This window comes from Choloepus didactylus, chromosome 7, assembly GCF_015220235.1.
Source record: "Choloepus didactylus isolate mChoDid1 chromosome 7, mChoDid1.pri, whole genome shotgun sequence".
Lineage (NCBI taxonomy): Eukaryota > Metazoa > Chordata > Mammalia > Pilosa > Megalonychidae > Choloepus > Choloepus didactylus.
The window spans coordinates 20,101,486-20,115,974 of NC_051313.1; the positions used below are offsets into that span (position 1 = coordinate 20,101,486).

A 14,489-nucleotide genomic window follows, 5' to 3' on the forward strand; every position below is an offset into this window, starting at 1 on the left:
GAAGTTCAGGTTGGGGCCCGTGGTTAGAGATACACAGTTTTGAGAGCCATTGGCATAGATGCTAAATGAGCAATGGAAATGAAGTGAATTCGGAAAGCATGGGAAACCAAGTGAAGAGGCTGAGGTCCCTGAGGAATTCAAAGGAACACCTATTTTTAAGGGATGGGCAAAAAAGGAGGGACTCATAAGGGAATTCTGCAAAGGGTGCCAGAATTAAGAAAACCAAAAAAATGGCAGAGTCATGGAAGTCCTAGGAAAAAAGTGTTATAAGAAAGAAGCAGCAGACAGCAATGCCAAATGCCATTAAGAGGTCACAAAGAAATGAGAAAATTGCACATTGGATGCAGCAACTAGGAAGTCATTAGTTTGGCGGGTTTGGGGGATAGAAACCTGATTGTGGGATTTTGAGGTATGATTAGGAAGTGAATGTGAGCAGTTTTCCAGAATTATAATTAAGAAAGGACAAAAACATTAGTGAAATACCTGGAAGATTGTGGAATTTGCAAGAGGATGATGTATCTCAAACAGCTATAAGATCAACTAATACATGGTACTTAGAGGCTTCTGTCTCTAATATCCATCATGAAAGTGGAAGGATGAATTAGTATGATCCCAACAAATAGAATAATTTTAACTTTGTAGGTAAATTTGAGTGTGTGACTTAAAATAAAATTATTTATTTTAAATGTCAAATTTTATTTTAAAATTATTTAATTGTTAAAAAGTGGGGGCAAGAACACAATTCATAGTAACTTTAACTATTTTTGTCAAAAAATATACATCTCGTAAATTTGCTTGGTAAAGATGAAATACTGCATTAGTTTTCCCACTGTCTCTTGGTTTCAGGACAGTAGAGATTCTTAGGATGTCCTTTGGCAGATTAAAAATAGGTGAAGATTTATGGCAAAGGGAAGCATCTCAGTAAAGAGTGCTCCACATCGTCTTTGGGCATGTGCATGAATTGTAAACGGGGCTCAGGGATACAGTCACTGTAACAGCTTTTTGCACTCTTTCCAGAAAGTAGAAAATGCTCACTTGGGGCTATAGCTTGTGTTTCCATTAATGAATCTTCTAAGCTTGGATGACTTTAAATAGGGTATTTATGTTCCTTTGTTCTAATAGGTCAGGAACTTAGAAAAATATATTATTAAAGTGTCTAAAGTAATAAATTTCTTCAGACTTGGTCTTAAAAATAGTTTCAATAATAATAAATGTCACAGCTAAAGTCCTTGAGGAGGATTCACAATCAAGTGAAAACAACCACCAAATCACATGTAGTTATAAAATATGATTAACCATCTATACTTAATTTTAATAATTATGATGGAGTGTTGATGAACAACGGCTGAAATCATGACCGACAAGCACCCTTACCCAAACCAAATACATGAACTTGGTGCTCAGGGTGTTTGTTTTTTTTAACCTTCTGATATTTATTCATTGAAGTCCAGTCTTTATCAAAGACATATAGATTATGACTTTAAAGTAATAACACTAATTTTCTTAATAGATGATAAAAGTCTTACTACTTTGCACCCTGAATTCATTGGTAATATTATGAGTATCTTGATACAAAAATTTACTTTTAGATTTGGATTTTCAGTTCTGGAAATATGTTTAGATATATCATCAACAAATCTATAGTATGTAATAAGACTTTTAAAAAATTCTTCATCTTCTGAATTTGAAATTATTTACCCATCACCATCATGTCAGTTTTGTTGGTTGCTTACTAAACCCAGGTAGTTTTAAGGCTGCCTGTTTAGATTTTCTCATGATAGTCTTCATTTGCCTCTGTAAACATTATAAAGGTATCTGCTTCTGGTGAGATTCAGCAGTTCTGAAGATTCTTATACAATATAACATATGTTAGTTATGACATAATGTCTTTAGAAAATTTTCCCATAGCATGTGTTATGTTGAATTTAAAATGTGTGTGAAAAATATTGGCGTCATTGAACAAGAACTGATTTTCTAGGGAGTTTTGGAAATATTTAATTCTTAAGTGAGATATCTATGTCATAAAATCACAAAGGGATCCTTATCATTACCCTACAAAAGCCAAATATAACATAGAACCTACCTGATGATTGTAAGCTTTAGTTAGTAAATAATGATGTTACATGGACTAAATTTTTTTTTTAGCAGTTCTACTTCAGTCATTCTGGTTCACTTCCTATTTTAATCAGTAACTGTGTCAAATCCATCTAATTTGAGAATTGCAAATAATAAATACATTGTTTTAAAATTCATATCCAACTTTGGAATATGCTCCACCTGTTTGCAGTATTTCCAAACTATATATTTGTATACTTTAAAATTTATATATGTATGTACTTCTAAAGTTACCCTTGGGGAGGAGGAGGTCTCCAGTGTTTTAATGAATATTTTGATGAATTGATCCATAATGTGTAGTTTGAAATGTAATAAGCATTGAACCACCTCTTTTCATCATTATGAGATTGGAAATTCCCTGAAGTCTGGAATATCAAGTTAGAGAGATGTCCCTTTACTTCCAAGAAGAAACAAGCTGAAAGCTTTCTTTTCCTACTTGAGAATAATGGTTAGCAAGCATTGGTCCATGGAGAAGTTTGATCCTATCCAATTGAAATAAGATAAATTAGGACAATTTAGTGAAGTTTTAAATAAAGTTAACTATTTTCTCACTAACACTTTTTTTCAAACCATATATTTCCTACTTCAGCTGTAAGCTACCATTTCTTTTATCAAACGAGGTTAATATTAGACAAATTTGTTTTTTTTAAAGTTTCATTGAGGTTGATATTAGAATTTTTTTTTTTTTAAGTTTCTTTCTTGGAAAAATTAAAAGTTGTCAACCTTGTATCTGTCTTCTTTTGGGAGAAACGGGCTGGTGGGAAAACTGAAGCAGATATTTAGCTATACAGAAATGGGGCAGGGGGAAGAGAAGGGGTGGGGAACTAAAGAAATTAATAAAGAGAGGCTAAAGAAGAAAGGAGGGGAATTAGCAAATTGTCCATTGGAAAGAGATGCTGCTAGATTTTGAGATTCAAATGAGTGGTCTTTCAGCCGACATCTCTTGCATCCAAATGCAACCCACTACAATGGGTATTTTAAGGTGGTTTCCCAAATGTTCCTGATCCAAGAATCACCTGGGCTCTGGTCTCACAAGCCTTCTTATTGAATGCTGCTTTAGAAGATAGAAGTTGTATTCAATTTTTGTCTCTGTCCTTGAGCGGTTTATAATCTACCCTTATCTCTCTAAAGCTCAGTTTTTAAAAATCTATAAAATATAGATAATACTTTCCTTGCCAGTTGTCACAGTAAATGAGGTAAAAGGAAAATGCCTTCAGAGAGTTACTAGAACTTCTAAATTGATTAAAGCCTGTCATTTAATTTTATGCATATATTAGGGGAGTGTGGTTTGAGGGATACAAAGAATTGTTTTAAAATCTTATCTTCTCAAAGTTCTTTTTCCCAAGGTTATTATCTGGATTTCATTGGGTAATGGACTGTGAAATATTCCTTGATTTATGTATTTTGCTTTTCTTCTGTGAAACCAGCTATTCATCTAAACTCTTAAATATCCAGGCATAAACCCACACCTCTACACCTTAAACTAGGAAATTGTTTAACTCAACTCCTTGTGTCCCAGACAATACTTTTGACACTGCCTGAAACACCCAGCCCAGCATCCTGAGTTGGGAGTCAAGACGTGTTTGCTGAATGAACTGATAAGCAAATGAATCTCTATATCTAACCCTGTCTTTTTCTAGTTGGACCATTGGCCAAAAACCTTACATTCTGATTTTCGAGGACATTTGAGGAAAAATAGTTCACCATTTGCTTGGGTAGTTTTTTTCTGGACTTTTGTTTCGTTTTTTAGCATTTCTGAAAACCTTAATCAGAAAGCTTTCCCTTAGATCTAACCGAATTCCCTCATGCTGTATTTTAGCATGCTTCTATATTTTTATTTTCAGATTATTAAAATAAAGTAAACAAGTTGTCTTTTTGTAGTAATTCTTGACTGGGAGTAGTTTTCCTTTCTGTATTAATTAGCTGCTTTCAGTAACTTATTTTTTTGATTCATTTAGCAGCAGCAACAGAAGAACCAGAAGTGATTCCAGATCCAGCCAAGCAGACAGACAGAGTGGTGAAAATAGCAGGAATTAGTGCTGGAATTTTGGTGTTCATCCTCCTACTCCTAGTTGTCATATTAATTGTAAAAAAGAGGTAAGACCTGATATTGTCCTGTCCCACTCACCATTTATGTCTCTAGTTTTCAAACACCTTTTTTTTCTCAAGCTCTCTTAAATTGGAAACAATAACAGGAAGAATTGAATTTTAAGAATGTTGTCAGCATCTACTTCTCATACTTTTAAAAAATAAAGTCCTTATTGGTTATTTACAATTTAATTTTGAACTTATGCATATTCTTTTCATCAAGTTAATTTTAAGGCAAAGATACATGTGGTTTTTTATCTTAAGTTTGAAGTATTCTTTATTAAGAATGATAGTATGAATTTATTGTGATATGTGGCTATGGTCTATGACTTCTGTTGTACTCTTACCCTGTACTTTTCTGTATCTTTGCTACAAGTAAGGTATGAGAAAAAATATAAACATTATTTAGCGAAATTGTATGCTAAATATTCTGACTAAAAACTTCAGCATTTAAAAGTGGGGTCAAAGTCTTTTTAAATTGAACATTAGTCTTTTATACTCTATCAACCAACATCGCCATCTTCTGGAATTGTATGAAGATGTTAAGACCTGGAATTTAAACTAAACTCTATTCTGTAAATTATACCGCTGAAAAAAACATTTCAAAATATTTCTTAGAATTGTTTATAATTTGAACATTTTCCCATATATAAAATGTCTTAATCTGTGAGGCATTTTCTTAGAAACCAACAAAACTCTCTGATACTTCCAATCATGTGTTTTGGATAATGCTTCAATATGGGAGGACTTTCTTTTTTAATTTTACACATAAAATATGATCCTAAAGCAATTGTATGTATGGAAGTCTAATTTATGAGTTATAATGAATAATATAATAATCGATGTTGCTTACATTACATTAAATCATATAGTATATTATTATTATTATTTTATATGTGAAATAAAGTATTGACATTATAGATAAGACTCATACTATGTGTCTTAACAATTCCATCAGAGTTTATTTTAATGTATTGCCTCTTTACAATTATCCCCTGGAGATATATATGTTGGAGAAGACACATCTGCATTAGAAATATTAGGTATGCATTATAGTGTTTTGTGTTAAATTAGCTACATATGTGCTTTCCCCAATAGTGCTTTCTCTTTTTGCTGTTGTCTACCTCTGTGATTGGAAAATAGATCATATGGGAGGCAAGAAGATCTAAGCATTTTATTAATAAAAGTTTGTCATTAAAGACCAATAAAATATCTATTACAACCTTCAAATCTTATGTCCCTATTTAGTTTAAATTTAGTTTTGGGGAGTTAACTAAACTGTCTAGACAGTTAACTAAATATCACTTCACAATTAAAATTATTACAGTGACTTTAGGCTGGATATGAGAACATGGAAGTGACATCTGATTATGTCCTCACTCGAGTAGAATTGGGTTAAACTTAATGGTTTCATTTATTTGCTATGTATTTGGAAACTTTTATTTGGGATTGATAGATCTCGATCTCCTTATGCATGGCCCTGTTTTAGGAACAACAGAAAAAATCAAAACTTAAGCTTCCTAAAGTACACTGAAACTAACACTAAGCAGACCTTTTTGGGGTTAAAATGCTATGACAGCACTCTAAAATTGTGTAATATAACACTGTTCTTTTTCCAGTTCATATCTTGAATGGTTGGATAAATGATCCTGTCTATTAAAATGTTTAAAGTTTGATAATTTTTCATAATGTTGCTTTAATCGATTGTCTTTTGATAAAAAGCAGGCTAAGGCTTTTGTTTCTCTTCCTACTATCCCCTCCTTTGCTAGGAAGAGTTGAGATTTTATCAGTAGATGAAGTTTCATATTTAAATACATGACCTCCTATTATTATCTCTAAATGACTCAATCCTCTTATCTACCTAAGCAACTTTATAATGATTTTTACACATATGTAGTGTACATAATATGCAGTGTACATGTATGATGTATTCAGAAGTATGTTTATATACATACATGAAAGCATAGATATTAATGAGTTTGGATATTGTCAAGTTTACCTAAACAATTTCAATATATAATGTAGTGTCCCTTTTAATACATTTATAATAAAAATAATGGACAAGCAAATTATTTTAGCCTCGTATCTGTATTTTTATGGGAAATTATTTCTCAAATAAGACTTTATCCCTCACTGCGAATAATATACATAGGTATATTTATCATGTTGATTTGAAAAGGTTCCATGTATTTCTGGTTGTTTTGGAAAGAAATGGTTTGGAATTCAGTTTAGTACACTTTTCCAGCTGAGGGTGTATATAACGTAACTTTTTAGGCTAAGAAAAGGGATATTGCATCTTTCAAAACGCAATGTCATTTTTTTTATTTAATTGCTGTTGAATTATTTCCAAGTGTATGCCATTTCTTCATTGGTTATGCATTATATTTTAAATGTGCAGCATGAATACATTAATATTTCCAAACCCCCAAATTTGAAATTATTTTCAATACAGTAAATGTTTGTGTTCACATACATCTACTGAAGAAATAATTTGTGTATATATAATATATGGTACATGTGTATAATCACATAATGTATGTATGTACCTATATACCATTAAGACATAATGACTTGCTTATAGAAATTTAGGTGTCATTCTTCATATATTATATATTAACCTAATAGATCTTTATGTTTTGTATCTAAAAAAAGGTAGCCTATTTACTGTACAGGTTCTATACATAGCTGTTCCATCTGTCATTGACATTTAGATGGTAATGGATGATTTTATGCTTAACTGCATGTTGAAAGTAACAATCCATTTAATTTTTCAATTTTTTTGGCAATAAAATTAATGCCAGCACGTTATTTTTTTTCCAAATTTGTATTTTAAGTTTTATTTTTCTGTTGCGTATCTGTCTAATTGCATGGCAAAAGAAATCTAACCAATGCATGAGCAAATTGAAATGCAGACCAAAGAAACATGAATTTATTTTATTTTACTTTATTTTTAACGCACATTTTTCTGCTTTATTGAATGTGACAGAGTCACGCTTTTCATTCACCATTGCTTCTCTTTTTCCACTGTCTGTGATTTGCTTGCCAGGAGGAGCTACTATTCTTACTCCTACTACCTGTAAGTAGAAAATGGGTGATGTTCAAGTTTCCATGTGTTAAAGATGCAGTATCCCTTTTCAAAAAACAACAACAGACTGTTTGCAATTTTGGTGACATTTTCATAAAATATATTTTTCTGGACTCTAAATCTATACAGTTTATTCATTGCTTATTTGGCTAATCTTTTTTAAAAGGGATATTGTATTTCTGTATGTTCAGCTACTTTTAACTTTTATTTACAAGTTTCCATGAGTAGCTTTAGTTACAGCCAAAAACATCATTTATTTACTTATGTCAAATCTGTACCTGATACCTCACCCATCTGATCAAGTAGAGACAGTGGTTATAACTCATTAATCCCTCTCTTCATGCAAGACTGTTATATTTGACAAAATTAGCAGAGTGATATATTCATAGGAAAACACTCAAAATGCTTTCAGGATGCAAATCAGGTGAGGTTTTTATGTGATAACCTCTCTCTCCACATTTCCAGGAATCCAGGATGGGTTATAACTTCAAGGTTTAAACACCTTTGGTCTAGCTACCAAAGTAGTCAGGAAGCTCTTGTGAAAACAAATATAAAAACTATTAATGTTACAGAGAAATAAAAATTCTTTCCAGAGAAGAAAAATTGAGTTTGTTTGTTATAACTTCAGCAGGGCAATGGTTTTATCAAGCCAAGGCCAAAGAAACCTCTTGTCCACATCCACAGGTAAACACATAGATATCCGACATCTCCTTTTCTCTTCCCAAGTCTATGGGTTCCTCCTGGACTTTGGAACGAAATGATTGGATAAAGATGGAGACAACCATGTACTCTTCTTCCTGAATCATTTTCTTTTTACCATCTTGGATGCCAGAGTAGTTATTCATTCAGTCTAAAGGAATGATACAGCAAAGCATTCTTGGACTTTGCCTGACCAATATTTGATCCACTGTCAAGGCTTAAAGATTGAGATTAAGTATGCCTGGGACATATATTCCACAGTATTTATATCACCAGGTAAATATAAGCTAACGGTATCAATGACTATAATAGAATCCTGCCAACATTTAAAATATTATAAACATTTGGCTTCCAATAAAATCTGCTAAAGCAAGCAGGTATAAAATAACAGTGCTCGTAGCTTATTGTGATGAATCATCATAACCTTGTTAAATCATGTTATCATGTTTGATGAAGCCAAAGGTAATTAACTGTTCAATTTCATACAATGATGGAGCACTCTCCCCTTTATAGTGCACCCATACATCCACCTGCAAAAGTTTATGTTATTGGCTGCTTTGATACTGCAAGTCATTTGCACATCTGTCCAACTCAAGTAGTTGCAAAATGAATTGCTGGACTGTCCTGAAGTGCAGATTATATATGCTGGCTGCTCAGGAAGAGACAAAGCAACAGACATACAGGGAACCAATTAAGTATTTAATTATGGGAATGTCAATAAACTTGGCCATTAACCATCAATGCATCATTCTGTTATCATAGAATGAGATTGCCTTTTTTGATGGGTGGATGACATTGCTGTGTATTAGACTATGTAGCAGGTTATGATAATGTGATTGTCATATTTAGGGCTATTGACATTGTCAATAATAGCTAGAGAAAATGGCAGAGATATGCTTTTAAAAGCCACTCGAACATAGCTGGTGAAGCCAATCAGAAATAGAGATTTTTAAATAAAAGTAGAAATAATATGTTATAGTTAATCTTGGAAAGTAGATGGGATCTTTGAGCTAGCATTCAATGACATTGATGAGTAACTTCAGTTCTCGGTCAAAACGCTTAACTCTGGCTTTAATTTTTGTTTGTTTGGAGATAACCTGAATAAAAGCCTACCTCACAGGGTTGTTGTGAGGATTATGGTATAAGAACCAAGCATAAAATGCTTGGCTCGCAGATAATAACAAAAGTTATATTCCCCTGTAGCATGTCAATTAAAAAAGGTTTGTAAATCTGAAAAGTTGAAGATATCCATTGCCATGAAAACTTTTAGCTGTCAGGAGTTTGACAAATTCATTACTTCTCATTTTTTTCAATGCTAAATTACATGTACATTGTACATGTTTTAAAGTAAAGCTTCGAAAGTTTAAACTTGTTTTATCCACTTGCTCTGTACTGACCACCTTCAAAATTTCAACATTATTTTGAATCCAAATTTCAGGTATGTTATTTTCATACAATTTTCAACTCAATCTCAAGTTATTTTGGAAATTAATTCATTCTTTCTTCTTGCCCAAGAAACGGACATTGGAAGTTATTTCTTAAACTATTATTTTGCTGTTTTAAACTTGAAAAATGGCAGAACAACTAACTGTGCTGCATTCACATTCTTCTTCTCAAATTTATGGCAACTAATGTATAACTCCTAGAGTAAGTAGATGCTTTATTTTATGCTATAATTTATAATGTGGCAAAAAGAAAAAATGGAAGCAACTATATACCCTGTAAGAGCTCAGGCTTTGGAACCAGGTCATCCTTTACTGTTTATTAGATAAATAACCTTGAGCAAGTTATTTAACTTCTTTGAGTCTCAGTGACTTATCTATACATTTAGAATCCTTATGCCTTTTTCATTGGGTTGATCTGAGAATTAGTTGAGTTAACAAATGAAAAGTGCCAAGCATATAACAGGCCTAATTCATCCATTGTACCATGTGCCAGGCACTGCTGTAAATGCTAAAAATATACAGAGAGACAGAGACAGTCTTGCTCTTCATGGAACATGCAGTGGGGAAAACAGACAATTAAAAGGGTAATTGCAATATGTGATTAGTGTTATAAGGAGAGAACTTGGAACTATAAAAACACTTAGCAAGGAAACCTTACCTGAGAGGTTGTCAGGTAAAGCCTCCCTGATGATGTATCAGCTTAAGCTGATAGAGAATGAGTAGAAGTTAGCCAGAGGTTGGAGGTAACAGAATGTTGTAGGATGAAGAACAAACACCTGTATGAAGGCCCAGAAGAATGTTGGAAAGTGGAAGCCTATAGGGTAAATGGCACCTGCTGATGTTTAATTTGGTCCACACAGTGTTTCAGAACAAAACAAAACAGCTAAAAGAGATCAAGAAATTTAATATAAACATCAGATGCATGACTTCTCTTAAAAAATCAAATAGAAGCTCAACACTGGGATCAAATGCCAGTAGTCATTTAAACAAGCTTCCTCCACAGTCCTCACTTTTCCATACGGTGTCTTACCATTGGCAGCATCTCTCATTTACATTGACTCTCTCAAACAGATTTTTAGCCCCATACCTAGAAAAAAGAGGTCATAGCTCTTTCAGTGAATAGAACAAACAGGGCTAATAAATGATGGTGATGGTGATACTGTAGTAGTAGTAATGGTGGTAGTGGTGGTGGTGGTAGTAGTTATATTTTTGTCATTGTTTTCTTTTCATTATTATGAATTATCATTATTTCTTTTAAAAAATTGAGGCCATCTCCATCCCCAAATTTTAGCTTTTAACTCTTGTATTTAGATGTCAGGTCTGCTGTGTCAATGTGTTAAATGTATACCTCTTAAGGTAGAGTACTATTATTCTCAGAGAAAAATATCCTACACAGGGGCAGCTATCAAATTCCGAGATTTATTTTCATGAAGGAAAATCCTTTGGCTATAAAATCAATCTATTAGATGAGCCTTTTTAAAGTATTTGTAGTCTATTTACTCTCTAGTATAGATACTAATGACAATCAGAAGAAAATCATAGTATGTGATACAGATGAAAATAGTCTGTTCAAAAAACTGAAGAATATTTTTAAGGCAATATAAACTGCTGCCATAAATTTGTAAACATAAACTGCCTTGTATAGGCTTTTTGAGTGCCTTTTCTTATATATAAATTGCCTTTTTAATGTGATTTAAATACTTTGTATACCTTGATAATTTTTTCATTGCATGTTTCCTGTATAAAATTCACAAAGAAACAATACATTTTACATCCTTGATATGGAAGATAAAGGTATCAGTATTTGAGGAGCTCAAAGTTCTAGCTCTGCTAATTTCTAAATCCCATGAGTCATTTGCCCTGCTGCATTTTTAAGGCATTTCTGTAATGGCTACTTTGTCATGTATTTCCAAAAGACAGTTTTAGGATTTGACCATATCTGTAATCCAAGGTGTTGATAGTTTGCATAATACTTTTGCATAGCGCTTTAAAATTTTTTCACAGTACTGTTCTTATACAGCAGATAATTTAATCCCACTATTTGTTTATAATATAATTACATCTAGCTGTGGTTGATTCCAAAAGTCTTCCTATTAGGTTTGGATTAATCTTATAAATATATTGCTAAATATGTTAATGGTACATATTTTGCATTTTTCTTAGTAATAGCATGGAGAAGAAAGGATGGAACATTTCCTTGTCTATTTTTATTGGGTGATGATAGTAAAACTTGAAAATGTAGTGGTTATTCCCAAGAGGAAATTCTTAAAGTTGATCAAAACAATTAGTCACCCAGGAGGAAAACCAAACTTGAGCTTTAACTTAAATCTTCCTTGAGCTTCTCTACAAGGGAAGTCTTTATGGTTTTAATAAAATGTAGTTATATTTTTTGACATATTTATTTTAGCAATAGGATGAAATACAGGAAATTCCATGTGGTTCAGGTTAACACTTGAAATATCCAGGTGACAGATAACATAGCTTCGTAGCAACTAAAAAATATAATTGTTTGAGTGTCAATCTTATTTCCAGAAAGTATGACCAGTTCTGAGAGTTTCTAAACCACATACACATATTCTCACCCGTGGGCTGTCCTGAACTCCTTACTGCTGGCGTCAGCCCTCCTTCCAGCCGCACACTAAGTCGTCTTTTTTGCACTTGCCTTGGCAGCAAGCTTGCTAAGAAACGCAAAGATGCAATGGGGAACACCCGGCAGGAGATGACTCACATGGTGAATGCTATGGATCGAAGTTATGCTGATCAGAGCACGCTGCACGCAGAAGATCCTCTCTCCATCACCTTCATGGATCAACATAATTTTAGTCCAAGATGTAAGTTTCTCATTCAGATTTTAATACATGGTTTTTCAAACTCCTCCAGTCCCCTTTGAATTCTACACATTGCCTTAGCAATAGAGTGGGAAGAAGGAGATAGCAAAAGAGAGAGAAAATATTATTTTCACTCTTGATTCTGGATTGTGTTTATTTCAAGCTATGTGAATTTTATGACTATATCCTAAGAGATCTTCCAAACATACACCACTCAGAGCAAATCATACATCACTGTTCTGATTAAGTTAAAATATTCTATTGACTAAACAAAAATATTTCTTGCTGAAATTTGTGGAAGATAATGTTCCTTTTGAGATAAGAGAAAATGTAGCAGTTCTTTCTGGGCATGGGTAAAAGTATTCCACTGAAATATTATACTATAGAGTCCTGGAGAATTCAATAATAAAACGTTTTCTAGGGGAAAGAGTAGTCTACATGCTCTTAAGTATCAGGTATATAGTACAAAGGTATACTTGAATTGGGGGATTGGAAGGTGATGCTAACATCCCTCCATCCATCCTTCCCCCCCACCCTGTCTTCATCCCCCATCTCTCCCTCCATCTATCTATCCATCCATATTAAAGAATTTCTAATGTTGATATACGAAGGCAGAGCTTTTAAAATAGTCTCACTGAAGTACTGTCTAATGGCAGACAACTTGGATGATTTGCACTACAATCAATATTACTGTTCCGTCTTCAAAATTTCTATGAATTTTATATTCTGTTCTATAATGCCTGTGTTCAAGTTACTTACAAGTTAAATTACCTGATTTTGTTTCTTTAAATCCTTAAGTAAGATGAGTCATGTTTATCCCATGGCCTTGTAGACGCAGAGGCATTCTGCCACAGATCCCATATATTTCTTAATCCAGTTTGAAAAACATGTGTATGAGAAAAGAAATACACAATAGAAGTATTATTTTTATATAGCTTATAAACATATGTCATGGAAAGGTTGAGAACATAAAGTATTTGCAGGTTTTTCAGACAGGGAAGTTTTTCCTGAGATGTTCAGCTTGGTGAAAATTTTTTGGTTATTATTGGCTCTAATTGCAATCCATCATTTTCCCAGGTACATATCTATACCAAATTAGTATTTAGAAATGTTATGTGAATCATTTCAGAATTTAATTTAAATCATGCTAGAGCCTTTCTGATCTATATTATTTTTATTTCACTATAAGGTAAATGATAGAGGAGAACGTAAGATACTATTGTTGTTGAAAGTAAGCTTTGCTGAAAATATAGATATGCCATCTCTCTAACCATTTGATTTACTATGTAATCAATGAGGAGTATGAAAGCATTTCCTTCCCCAAACTTTTCTATCTAGTCTCTTAGGAAGTTTGATTCAACAGCTATAAATATCCACTAATGAACTTGAAGAAAATATTAAATCTCTTTCCTATACTTAAGTGAATAACTTTTTCTTCTTATTTTATTGTCTTTTTAATGGCAAGTTGAATCTTCCTGGCTTTTGGAATTGAACAGTGTACAGAATTCTAATTATACATATGCCTTTACCTGTGTTTTGAGGTAACCCACGCTACAAGGAAGAATTTTAACCTTGCAGATTGCAGTAATCAAAGAATGTTTAATAATTATGTTTCTTAACAACGTGCCAATTTATTTTAAAGAAAAAGAAGAGTTTAAAACACAACTTTAGGGCAGTATATTCCTTCATGAGCTTTGTTTTCCCACAGTGCCCAATGATCCACTTGTGCCGACTGCTGTGTTAGGTGAGGCCCTAATTCTTTATCATCTTTTCTTGCATGGATCACACCCCCTTGCATGGGTTATAGTTTTATCCACACAGTATTATTTACAGTGCAGGAAGCAGTTGGTTTTGAAAATAGACAGGCCCTTATCAGCAGCCAACCGTATCAGCTCAGGTAGATTTCAAATTAGAGAAGGTATGCTGCTTAAAGCAACATATTTTAAAAATCTTAGTTCTGATAGATTGGGAACAAAGGTACGATTGCCCTTAACATATGTTCATGTTTAATAAATGGCTGATGTTTATATCTTCAAGCTAATAGAATGAACCCACATATGTCAGCCTCAGGGGCCAATCACCACCTGAATAATTAGTTTATGTGTAGAAAATCTACTTGACAGAAAGGGATTGTCTAAATCTTCCTAAATCTTAGCAACTAAAAGATACATTTATAAGCAAAGATTAGGAATGTGTGCATTTGTTTTATTTTTTGTCTTTATTAAGAAT

At 33.0% G+C, this 14,489-nt stretch overlaps 1 protein-coding gene across 6 annotated transcripts in view; it reads left to right on the plus strand.

The window, feature by feature from the left end:
* The window catches only part of PTPRK (protein tyrosine phosphatase receptor type K), a 604,460-nt gene that overhangs the window by 557,450 nt on the left and 32,521 nt on the right, over positions 1 to 14,489 (plus strand). For 2 of the 6 annotated variants that reach the window (XM_037844174.1, XM_037844175.1), the window contains exons 14-16: positions 4,074 to 4,212; positions 12,103 to 12,263; positions 13,969 to 14,004. In XM_037844174.1, coding sequence (XP_037700102.1) covers positions 4,074 to 4,212; positions 12,103 to 12,263; positions 13,969 to 14,004 — 336 coding nt within the window. The remainder of the gene's footprint in view (positions 1 to 4,073; positions 4,213 to 12,102; positions 12,264 to 13,968; positions 14,005 to 14,489) is intronic. The other 4 variants (XM_037844170.1, XM_037844173.1, XM_037844169.1 and 1 more) reach the window with 2 other exon arrangements.